This window comes from Labeo rohita, unplaced genomic scaffold (assembly GCF_022985175.1).
Source record: "Labeo rohita strain BAU-BD-2019 unplaced genomic scaffold, IGBB_LRoh.1.0 scaffold_240, whole genome shotgun sequence".
In the NCBI taxonomy this organism is placed as follows: domain Eukaryota; kingdom Metazoa; phylum Chordata; class Actinopteri; order Cypriniformes; family Cyprinidae; genus Labeo; species Labeo rohita.
In genome coordinates this window covers 73,780-86,914 of record NW_026128660.1, presented here as the reverse complement: position 1 = coordinate 86,914, position 13,135 = coordinate 73,780, and the positions used below count along the sequence as shown (strand labels likewise).

At 35.7% G+C, this 13,135-nt stretch overlaps 1 protein-coding gene across 1 annotated transcript in view; it reads left to right on the top strand.

The window, feature by feature from the left end:
• Window positions 1-1,753: 1,753 nt before the first annotated feature.
• Window positions 1,754-13,135, top strand: part of LOC127159656 (uncharacterized) — an 83,496-nt gene continuing 72,114 nt past the window's right edge. Inside the window, exons 1-7 of the mRNA XM_051102442.1 lie at window positions 1,754-1,770; window positions 1,900-2,000; window positions 3,425-3,772; window positions 6,135-6,323; window positions 7,309-7,444; window positions 8,767-8,892; window positions 9,215-9,315. Coding sequence (XP_050958399.1) covers window positions 1,769-1,770; window positions 1,900-2,000; window positions 3,425-3,772; window positions 6,135-6,323; window positions 7,309-7,444; window positions 8,767-8,892; window positions 9,215-9,315 — 1,003 coding nt within the window. The 5' untranslated portion in view covers window positions 1,754-1,768. The remainder of the gene's footprint in view (window positions 1,771-1,899; window positions 2,001-3,424; window positions 3,773-6,134; window positions 6,324-7,308; window positions 7,445-8,766; window positions 8,893-9,214; window positions 9,316-13,135) is intronic.

Here is a 13,135-nt window from a genome sequence, read left to right as displayed (position 1 = left end):
TTGCATTAAAAATAACAATTGTAATGTTGATTCTTTGAGGGAAAATTAAATAAAATTGTTAATTGCTTTTTTGTTGTTCAATATCAGATCAGAGTTACATGAAATTTAAATTCCATTTAAATTAATTGAAAATTTCACCTGACTCTGTTTGTTTGTTTGGTCAGTAGGGTGCTCCCTCTAGGCTATGCAAATTTCTTAGAATAGGCCTAATGACAGTGGATAAGCAGCTAATCACATGGTGTTGAATACCAGGCAAAATAAACAGTTCAAAAGAAAACAGTTTAAAAACTCAGTTCAAAATATTTGTTTGGAAGTACAATACTACAAACGCCCCTCCAAGTTATAGAAATAAGCATAGATGTTTGCACTAAGTGCAAATAGCATATTTTCGTAACGATAGATGCTGTTTACACTAAGTGCAGATACAGCTATAGATTCTATTTACACTGTTAAAATAGCAGGATTTTCTGCTATTTATAATACTTATTTCAAATAGATGCAGTTATCTGCACCCCAGTATTGTAGTACATTAAAACATGCAGTAAGTATGTATTGAGCGTAAATTATAGTTTTAATTCAGTTCATTAAATGGATGCTGCCTTATTGGGACAATAAGCCCTCCCTACACCTAACCCTAACCCTAACCGATACTTTATTTTTAAACTTTTTAATTATTTCCTTAATTTAAATACATGAATAAACTAAATGCCTTTCCGATATTATAAGATATTTGAAAAAGGAGAAAAAAGTTTGCCAGAAGGCAGATTTGAACCCGGGTTGATCCCTGGTGAAAAAAACAGCATATGCTGGTTAGGTAGGTTTTGATGCTGGTTTAAGCTGGTCCTTTGCTGGTTTTTGCTGGTCATGTTGGTGGCAACTATAGTGTGGTTCGACGAGACTTCATTTTAGACTCACGTAATTGGACAATCATTAAAATGTCATTCATCACACTGACATGCATTTTACTTAGATTTTACAATTTTCTTACTCTCCTTTACTCATTTCTGGTTACTATTTAACAGAGATTTAAATGATTTACTTTCTATAATTCATTTTCTAAATTATATAGGGTTCCACATAAACAAACAAAGCAAAACAAAACAACATTTCAGGTTTTAAAACATGCTGGATGTAAAAAGAAACGTTTTATTCTCTAAAGATCTTTTAAAGATTCACTTTAATAAAATATTCTCACCTTTCTGTTCTGTTTATCTTTAACTTATTTATTTATTTAACTTATCTTTAACTGATTTCTTTTTTGTATTCATGTTTTATATTTTAATGGATGAACTGTAACCACAGTAACAATGCAGAGCAAAATCAATACAGCAATTTAATAAGTGGACAAACTGGTTATTGTCCAGGGTTTGTGTTATAATATTTTAGGCCCAAGCAATGCTATGTCCTGTTTAAACATAGCTTAGGATTCCGGTGCTTTAAGATCAGAGCTGTATATTTTTAGCCTTTTGTTTGATACATATTATTTATTTTATTTTTTTGCTCCTTCTTGATCCGTAGTTGGTGGAAACTAATTAAAATGCTTAATAGCCAAAATATTAGTCATACTGACTTCCTAAGTTGAGTTTGATGGAAAGTTTTTTTTTTTTTTTTCCTAAAAAAGTAAGTGTCACCTTTATCTGATTAAAAACAACTTTTTTCAAGTGTGTCAGTGAGAAATAGGAAGGAAATAAGATCTGAGAGTCTGCAGCAACTTTTAAAACAAACCATAGAAACCACAATTAATATCAGAGAACAAAAGCAACATATAATGTAGGTAAATCTAATATTTAATTGCATTTAAAATGTCATTTTAAGCCTGTCTTTCTTAAGTATTTTACTGTATTCATGATTTTGACTGTAATGGCATTTACAGTGACTCAGAGAGTGTCTTCTTTTCAGGACGAACAGCTTCATGTATTTCATTATATGTGTGAATTTACACAAAGTGAAGATCATGAACTCCAGACTCTCAGCGCTGATCCTGCTGCTGCTCATTCCAGGTTTGAACATTACTGTGTGTTTTTCCTCTGTAACATTTTCCTCTAAATGTGGCTATAATTATTGTTCACATGTTTAAAGAGTGATAACTTCAATCATTATTGCTCTTTATTTTGAAACAGTTGATCATTTAAAAATCAGATAATTTAATGTCCAGTAGGTGAGAATATTAATCTGAATGTTGGTCTCCCCATGTGGGCAGGATTGTCTGATATGTATTTAAAAATGTAATGAGTGTATGGATAAATTTAAAGGAGTTATGAAATGGAGAATCAAAATCTTCCTGATATTTACACATATAAGAGGTTACTATAAAATAAGAACATACTGAAAGTTTCAGACCTCAGAACTAACTCCCCTGTTTAAAGTATTAATTCTTCTCACACACCCCTCTATAAATGGCTAGATTCGAAATCAGCAGTCATGACGTCACGATTTCCTCCAACATCCCCCATAACATGCATCATCGTCTTATGTAATCAAGAGGTGTGCTTTGAACAACTCATGTTTGTCCATCAGTCACACAAACAATACTGTGTTAGATAAAGTTGTCAAGTAATACCATCAAACTCAGATTATGTTCTGTCAGTGGATGTAAAGAAACTGCAGTTTCAAAAACTTTGCAATTTGCATCTTTCTTAAAGAGCTGAGGGTTACAAAACTAAACAAGCAAAATCAAACACCACGCTGAAATAGACTGCTGTAATCGTTGTAGTTGTGTTCTTTCTATTTCCTTTGGATCTGACTCGGGCTCAAATATATACGGCTCTATCACAGCGGATTCCATCTTAAATATCAAAACACATAACATGCAGTAAAGGAGTGTGTGGATACAGTGTGAGGAAGTCCAATCACAGAAGTGGGAATTTGCTTCCATTTCTTTAACAAAGAATGTCCCTTGAAATGTAGTGCTTTTTACAGAGAATGAAAATGAGGATGGAGAATGGTCATTTTTACAACTGTACTGAACCTTTTTGGTTTTCAAAAAACATTTCATGCATTTCTTGACCCTTCATGAATTTTTGATAAATAAATAAATAAATAAATAGAGCAATGTAGAGCAGATAGCACACATACATCTGCAAGATGACTTTTAAATATCTCTTGATCTGGAAAGCATCTGCTGTGTACAAACATTTGACAGACGTCTGTAAGATGTCAGTTTTACATACATTCTAAATCATAAACATCTTACAGACATTTTCTAAACATCTATTTGACATCTGATAGGAAACATCCTATAGATGTATTGCAGAAGAGCAAACACTCTAAAAACAGATGTAAATGCAGACATCAAATAGACATCTCTGTGATGTATGTGTGCTATTAGGGGTGGTTGAGTGGCTGTGAGCAGTAGATTGGTGAGTCTGAATTGCTGTAATAAAGAATTTCTCATAATTCATCTCAATAATGTTTTCTTGTTCAGGCTTTGTAACACTGGACCAGCTCTCTGTGACCTGTAGTGAAGAGAGTATTTGTGCTGTGAAGGGGACAGAAGTGACACTGATGTGCTCTTACTCCAACATCAACATCAAAACTGTGTTCTGGTTCAGTGAGAAACAAAGTACAAACTGGAGAAAAAACAATGAACCTGAAGATTTGACTTTAGACTCAGACTACTCAGGACGAGTGAAACATCAGATCTCAAGCAGCTCTTCAACACTCACAATATCAGACGTGAGAGAGAGAGACTCTGGAGAATATCAGCTCATGTTCATCATGAATGATGGAGTTAAACATCTCAGATCAGCAGCCATCAGTCTAACAGTTACAGGTGAAATTCTAAAGACTCTCTAGATAAAGATAGATACTGCTCAGTCCAGATGTTTTATTTGACATGTAATGAAGTTTTTCTTAATTTTTTTATTTATTTATTTTTAATTCATATCTGCAACTGAGGATAAATCCTGTATTAAATAGAACTGAGATAACAAAACTGACCTGTGATCCTTCCTGCAATTTGACCTCTGGAGTTCTCTATCACTGGAGGAAGAATGGACAGTATTGGACAAATGTAGAGTCCCCCGAAATGTTTTTATTACACAGCAGAGAAGCTCTCAGCTTGTCCTGTTCTCATGATCAAAACCATAAACGTCACTCCTTGTCTATGTGTGAGTGTCAAATAATAAACAATATCAATAAACAATATTTTTATGCTGTAGCCATAAATGGAATAGTATGCGAAAATGTTTGTTGACATGAGTTTATTAAAACAGATGCATGCAAAGTAAGTGTGAGTTTTGCACATTAATGATGATAAGCCATGGTTTACAGCAAAACTCAGACATCTTAGTCAGGCCAAAGAGGATGCCTACAGAAATGGGGACAGAGTCTCGTACTATCAGGCCAGGAACACAATGAATAGAGTGGCTAAGAGGAACTATGCTAAAAAGTTGGAAGATCAGTTCACTTCCAACGACCCAGATTCAGTGTGGAAAGGCCTAAAAGCCATCACCAATTACAAGACACCATACCCCAGGAATGTGGAGAATCAACAACTTGCTGAAGACCTGAACGAGTTTTATTGTATATTCGAAGCCCCCACTCCCATTCTGACCATCTCTTTACACAACCATTAACACCTCCAGCAACCCCTCCCCCACAACCTCCTGCACTTCAGATCAGTGAAGATGATGTGCATCAGGTCTTCAGAAAGAACAAAAGGAGAAAGGCACCAGGCCAACACGGTGTCACACCAGCCTGTCTGAAAACCTATGCTGACCAACTGGACCCCATTTTTTCACAGATCACTGGAGCTGTGTAAAGTTCCCTGCCTGCTTCAAATGCTCCACCATCATCCCTGTCCCAAAAAACCCAAGATAACCCAAGATGACTACAGACCTGTCGTCATTAAGTCGTTTGAAAAACTGGTTTTACTGGGCCCCTTGCAGTTTGCTTACCGAGCAAACAGGTCATAGATGATGCAGTCAACATGGGACTGCGCTTTATCCTGCAATATCTGGACAAAACAGGAACTTATGTGAGGATCCTGTTTGTGGACTTTAGTTCGGCCTTCAACACCATCATTCCAACAGAGACCAAACTAACCCAGCTTTCTGTCCCTAGCTCTATCTGTCAATGGATCACCAGCTTACTGACAAATGCAACAGCTAGTGAGACTGGGGAAATTGATGTCAAGCAGCCACACCACCAGCACTGGTGCCCCTCAGGGTTGCATCCTCTCCCCACTGCTCTTCTCCCTGTACACCAATGAATGCACCTCTAAAGACCCCTCTGTCAAAACCCTGAAGTTTGCAGACGACAACACACTTATCGGCCTCATTCAGGATGGTGATGAGTCTGCGTACAGACAAGAGGTTGAGCAGCTGTCTATCTGGTGCAGTCTAAACAACCTGGAGCTCAACATGCTCAAAACAGTGGAGAATGTAGTGGACTTCAGGTGGAACCCCCCTGCACTCCTCCCACCCACCATTACGGACAGCACTGTGGCTGCAGTAGAGACATTCAAGTTCCTGTGCAACACCATCTCCCAGGACCTGAAGGGGGACACTTACATTGACTCCATTGTAAAAAAGGCCTAACAAATATTGTACTTCCATCGACAACTGAGGAAGTTCAACCTGCCACAGGAGCTGCTGAAACAGTTCTACTCAGCCATCATCGAGTCATATCAATAACTGTCTGGTTTGGCTCAGCTACAAAATCAGACACCAGAAGATTACAGAGAATCGTTCAGACTGCAGAGAGGATTATTGGTAGTCCTCTGCCCACCCTTCAAGAACTGTACACACCCAGAATGAGGAAAATGGCTCAGAAAATCACTCTGGATCCCTCACATCCAAGCCATTCCCTTTTTGAACTTTTGCCATCCGGCCAGTGCTATAGAGCCCCAAAAACCAGGACAGCCAGGAACAAGAACAGTTTCTTCTCCCAGGCAATTTGCCTCATGAACAGTTAAATGTTCCCCCCTTTGTGCAATAAAAAAATATGTGCAATAACCTTATATTTATTTGGTACCACCTACATCCTAGTACATCCCTACATCTCATTCTGTTCTATTCCTATTCTACCTATCTATAGCACAACTGTACATACAATTTATTTTATTTTGTATTTTTTATTTTTGTCTATTTATATTTCTGTTTCTGATTCTGATCAATCTGTGTCTCTTTCAGGTCTTTCTCAGAGTGGCTGCTGGGATGTGACTTACAGCTCTAGAAGAGTCTGCGCTTTGGTGGGCTCAACAGTAGACATTTCCTGCACATACTCACATCCCTCTGGTCATACTGTAAATAAAACATTCTGGCATTATGGTCCTTCTTGGGACTTCAAGGATCTGCGCATCAGTTTGCTGGTCGTGTGGAGTATGTGGGGAACAAACTGAGAATCAAAGATCTTAAGATCAGTGACTCTGGAGAATATCAATTCAGGTTAATCACTGACTTAAACCATCATAAACAAATCATAACAATATATAGTTTAATAGCTATGATACTGTTTTTGCAGTCAAATCTTTGCACAGCTGTTACAGGAAACACTGGTATCTATCTAACAATGATATTGGGGAAAAAAAAAAAAACAGTTAATCTAAATAAATAAATAAAGTCTATGTATAAATCAAATCAGGAAATAAAACAGTTATTAAATAAGCATGTGTCCTATTCTATGTCCTAAACTCCTGAAACATTAGTGACTCATTTTAATATAGCAGTCCATGAAATTTGGGAAATAAATCCATTAAAGTATGTGTGAAAATATCAGATGTAACCCCCTTTGTATTTGTTAACATGTTCATAAGTAACTGTAATATAATTACACATTTTGTAATCAAATTATGTACAGTAACTCTGTTACATGTACTAATCAACACTGCAGGTAATCGATGGATTCACTAAAGTCAACAAGCTGTACCTGGACTCAGTCAGCAATGAAGAGCTTCAACAGTATTCCTGTGCTGTAGGAGGTAACACATCTCTCATGATACATGTGCTTCAGTGTCAAATGTTTGCAGCATTCAGGTGGTTTCTCTGATAGTCATGATTCACTTCTTTGTGTTGTAAAGATGCAGTAGACAACAGTGTTTTGCCATTATACAGTCACTCTGCTGCTCTGTGGATATGGTGAGTAAAATATCTGCTGATTATTAATAATTTCATGACATACAGTGAAACATTATAATGTATTCAGGTTTTAAGAGTATGGATTATGATTCAACAGGTTTTTTCATCAGAATGCACCTCATTTCAAAACCAAACTGTAAAGAAAAGTGAATCTACTATAATGTAAGACATGCATTAACAGCAACATTGTTGTAGTTGTGTTTAATGTCTTACTATTTGTCTGTGTCAGAATCTGCTGATCCACATCTGTTCATCTGCTGTCTGTCCATCAGAGCTGCTGGAGTGATGTCATTGTGTTCTTCCATTGTTACATCATCACCTAGCAACAGTCAGAACTGTCAGCATCACATCATCAGTGTGATACAGTGTGACTGTCAGTCTGCATTATCAAACCAAACTAAACAAGTAGTCCAGGTTTTAGCTACTTATTTTTCTGCTCCTTTTGCTAAGTGTAAGCACTTTTAATAAGAAACTATTTCTATTCTATAAAGATTGTACAGTATATGGATCCATCTTAATGATGGAGTGTAGTCTGGTGTTCAGTTAATCTTTATTTATGATTTCTTTGTTCTTGTATTAGCACACACTTACATATTTTACATTTCAATAGATAAACTGTGACTACAGTAATTATCCCTGTTATTGTGGAAAACAATTTAATATGTTGACAAAAGCTAGTTATTAAGCATTGATTGTCGTGTTTAAACACTGTTTGGTAGACTTTATTGCTTGTGTGATCTGTGCTTACCTGTGAAAACAGAACCACCTTCTGATCAGAAAATAAAAATCTATAAAACTAGTTAATTTGGTGTTAAGCTGTATGGGTTTGTGAGCCATTTGAAATGTTTTCATAAACTGTCCTGAGAGTTTCTTGGCAGTTTGGACACAGCGACATCTAGTGAGCTGCTGTTATTTGCTACAAGTATTTTCGTTTTCAAAACTTGCATGATTCACCTGAACATGAAGAAGTGATTTGTACTACAAAGGTTGTGTACTGAAATCCTTACCAAGCGCAGTCTTGAAATCAGACATCTGATGATTTTTGTCTTTCCCATAATCCTGTGCCTTCAGTTCAGAAGAAGGTGGAGGGGGTTGGGAGAGTCTTTTGGTGCAGTTGAAAGAAATAAATTAATTTACAAATACATCATTATTTTCAGTTTATGATTTTCTGTTACTAAAGTTAAAAGTATATAAAAATAAACAGTATCACAGGTTAACCAGTTTGCTATATAAACATCTTTCTACACAGTGTTGTTAATTTATGGGAAATAAAAGTTTTTCAATAACTACATTCTTAAAAATGAAGGTTCTTGATTAGCATCCATGCAATCTTTCCATTGCAAAAATGGTGAAACTTTTTGAACTACAAACCAGTGTGTTCATAATTAAGATAATACATTATAATAATATGCTAAGACACACCAATCTGCAATATCAAGCAAGAAAGCAAACTGTTTTGTACAGCTAAAAATAGCTGGACATGGATGAGACCCAAAGCCACACCGATAACATTTACAAATGACCTATGGCAAAAAAATAAGGTGGATAGTGGAAGCAGTTTATTTAGATTATTAAAATGTTTATTTAAAATGCTTCTTATTTTTAAGAACTGGTTCTTCTGTGCTCTGAAAACCCTGTTTTGGAACCTTTGAAGAGTGTGAACACATGAACACCCGTCTTTATTTAGCCTAAAGACCATACGTGACTTCATTTTCAGGAGTTTTTCTTTAGACAAAAGGAAGGAAATAAGACGTGTGGTGTCAACGTGTCTCCTAAAACAGGCAGTAGAACTTGAAACACAGCAGCATATAATGTAAGTATATGTAATCTTTTCATTTAAATTACGCTTTACATTATAATGTAGTTTCAAGCATCTCTCTGGATAGACTGTAGTCCTGACTTTGGCAAGACTTTATTATCATTGTTACTATAGTAATAACAGTAAATTATGCATGATTACATGCAATAACCCTAAACCAAGCCCTTACACTAAGTACTGTACATGTTGTTACCAATTATACTGTAACAAGAAACAAAACCATGATTTATTTATTTATTTTTATTTTGCATGAACTATAATAACAGACAAATTAAGTGTCAAGTGTGTCAGAACTCAGTGAGTGTCTTTTCTTCAGGAAGAGCAGCTCTGTGTCTTTCATTGTTTGTGTGAATTTACACAAAGTGAAGATCATGAACTCCAGACTCTCAGCGCTGATCCTGCTGCTGCTCATTCCAGGTTTGACCATTACTGTGTGTTTTTCTCCTCTGTAATGTTTTCATTTAAAGTGGCTCTAATTATCCCTCACAGGTAACACTTTAAAATATTGTTCCATCATTAATGAACAAATGACTAATGCACTATTAACATTTTAGTAACTACTATTAACTAACAAGAAACTCTGATTAGCGAATCAGTAAGTAATAACTCTTAGTTGAAAGTGGTAGTTCACTATTAGCTAATCAGTAACTACTATTTTTTCATATCTCCCAGAGAACTATACTGAGAACTAGTATATACATGTTCATAATTGATGTCAATGATGCAAAATGTATAATTATTTCTAAAGCGAAGATCAAGTAACCACTTGTAATGACTTATGTATTACTAATTATTTGGATCAGTATTCTAAAGTGAAGATCATGATAACTCTCTAGTAATGACTGAAATCATTGTAAGCTTTTGAGGTATATGTAAAGTTTTGGATAGTAATGATTCAAGTGTTACTACATCCTTCTAAAGGAATTACTAATTATTTGGATCAGTATTGTAAAGTGAAGATCATGGTAACCCACTAGTAACGACTCAAGTGTTACCAAAGCCATCAGAAGTATTACAATCCAGAGCCTTACAAAAACCATGATCTTCATTTTATAATTAATTATACATTTTGCATTTTTCACATTAATTATGAACCTGTATATAGTAGTTCTTGTATTTAAGATGAAGAAAAAATATATAGTAGTTACTGATTAGCTAATAATGAACTACCACTGCAAATCTGACTTTCTTGTTAGTTAACAGTAGTTACTAGAATCGTAATAGTGCATTAGTTATTTGTTTCTGTGTAGTTATTCATTAATTATGGAATAGTATTCTAATTATATTTTGAAACAGTTCTTTAAGATCCAGATGGTCTGAAAATCAGTCTGAATGTTGGTCTAATTTAATTCACCATGTGGGCAGGAATTTCTCACTATTTAAAAATGAAGTGCGTGTATAGATACATTTAAAGGAGTCATGAAATAGAGAATAAAAATGTTCCTGATATTTACACATATAAGAGATTACTCTATAATAAAAACATACTGCAAGTTTTAGAGCTACCCAGTTAAAAATATGAATTATTCTCATACACAAATTAAAATTGGGAGAATCATGATGTCACAATTTCCTCTCAACATCTTCCATAGCATGTCATCATCATGTGTAATCAAGGAAATGTTTGAGCAACTCAATCAATGATACAAACGATACCTCTCGAGTAAAAATATGTGGTCATGAAACTGTCATATGTAATCAAGGAAACAGAGCATTGTGGTTTGAACAACTCATGTCTGTCCATCAGTTTTAAAACACACAACATGCGGTAAAGAAGCGTGTGGATACAGTGTGATAAAGACAGACAATCATTTGCATTTGCTTCTATTTCTGCAAGAGGATGGAAAATTATCATTTTTACAAATATTGAAATATCACATTTTTAAAACTTTATAAACTTAGCTTAGACATAAATAAATAACTAAAGCAATGTGGTTAATTAGTGACTGTGAGCAGCATTTTATGATTGGTGAGTCTGAATCAATCAATCAATAAAGATGATTTCTAAATAAATAATTCAATCTCAATAGATGTTTTCTTGTTCAGATTTCTCATAATTCATCTGTAATGTTTTCTTGTTCAGGTTTTGTAACACTGGACCAGCTCTCTGTGACCTGTAGTGAAGAGAGTATTTGTGCTGTGAAGGGGACAGAAGTGACACTGAAGTGCTTTACTCCAACATCAACATCAAAACTGTGTTCTGGTTCAGTGAGAAACAAAGTACAAACTGGAGAAAAAACAATGAACCTGAAGATTTGACTTTAGACTCAGACTACTCAGGACGAGTGAAACATCAGATCTCAAGCAGCTCTTCAACACTCACAATATCAGACGTGAGAGAGAGAGACTCTGGAGAATATCAGCTCATGTTCATCATGAATGATGGAGTTAAACATCTCAGCTCAGCAGCCGTCAGTCTAACAGTCACAGGTGAAACTGAGTCCAGATTCTGTTCAGTTCAGCTATTTTCATTTCTCATGTGATGTGAAGTTTTTCTTAATTTTTAATCTTCACTCTATTCAGACCTGCAGTTGAGGATGAATCCTGTGTCTACAGACCCGACAGATGAGAGAACAAAACTGACCTGTGATTCTTCCTGCCCTTTGGCTTCTGGAGGTCGTTATTACTGGATGGAGAATGGACAGCGTTTCGCAGATACATGGTCCCCCAACACATTAGTGTTTATCAGCAGTGATGCTGGCAGCTTTTCCTGTTCTCATGATCAAAACCGTAAACATCCTTCTTCTTCTGTGTGTGAGTGTCAAATAATAAAACAATATTAATAAACAATATTTATATACTGTAGATATCAATGGAATAGCATGTGATATTGTTTATTTATACAATAATTTAATTAAACAAACATGTTTAAAGTGTGTGTGAGTTTTGCATGTTAATCTGTGTCTCTTTCAGGTGTTTCTCAGAGTGGCTGCTGGGATGTGACTTACACCTCTACAAGAGTCTGTGCTTTGGTGAACTCAACAGTAGACATTTCCTGCACATACTCACATCCCTCTGATCATACTGTAAATAAAACATTCTGGCATTACGGTCCATCTGATGGTCGATCTCAGGACTTCAAAGACCTGCGTGAGGAGCATCAGTTTGCTGGTCGTGTGGAGTATGTGGGGAACAAACTGAGAATCAAAGATCTCAAGATCAGTGACTCTGGAGAATATCGATTCAGGATCATCACTGACTTAAACCAATACTCTGGATCACCTGGAGTCATTCTTACTGTTACAGGTAACAACTCCTGATAAACCGATTGCGTTAAAAAGTTTCCTGTATAACAGTGGTCTGCAACGGGCGGTTCAGAAATAGATCTGTCATGACAGCAACAGTTACTCGTAACTGATTTAAAACACCTTTGAATAAGTGCTTGCTGTTTACTTTTACTTTCAATTTCGCAATCACACTCTCTCTGTGTAAAGGGAGCACATCTTACGATATAACACTCTGTCCTGCGACGCCGCGACACACAATAAAAAGAGTTTTTGTCCTAATGGCGACACACAAAATTTCTATTTTAGAAACAGCTTCTATTTCTGCAACATCGCGGCTGGAACAGCAACACAAACTATGACACTTATATCTTCAGTATGGGTTATGTGCTTTATTCAATGTTAAAAGTGTCTAGTGTAAGTTTGAATATCATTTTGTGTGAAATGTTAAAAAGGTTTAATATTTATGTTTAATATTTATGAATTAAATTATAAACTTGTCCATTTCGTTCAGAGTGCAGCGCAATTCTGCACTTCTGAATGGCTGTCACGTGTGGTGTGGACAGCTAAACTGCTTGACGCATCACTGTAGTTAGGACACGGTGTGTGATATTTGTCAATGAGCTTAGGATCTTTAGAGCAGCAAGACTTGATCAGGTGCAGTGCTAACACTCTGTGTTTGAAGGATTTGCTCTGGTGCATCAAATCAAGCACTCTATGATGACAGGTAAACTGACCAGTCAGGTGTTTGTCATTAGAAGTGTTCCACAAAATAGCTATGGCTTGCACACAGATAAGAGTTGATATTCTAGTCACTCAATTAATTCCTTTGTCCTTTGTTCCCATCCTTCTGAATTATGTTGCATTGATAAGGAGTAATCACAAGCTAAGACTGTTTAGTTGTGGTATCTTACAATTAATATATAATAAATGTAAGTTAAAGTGTTGTCTATGTAAAGAGTTAAAACTTGGAAGTGGCGATGAGGTCTTAAAATGTATGGAAAGAGTCTTAA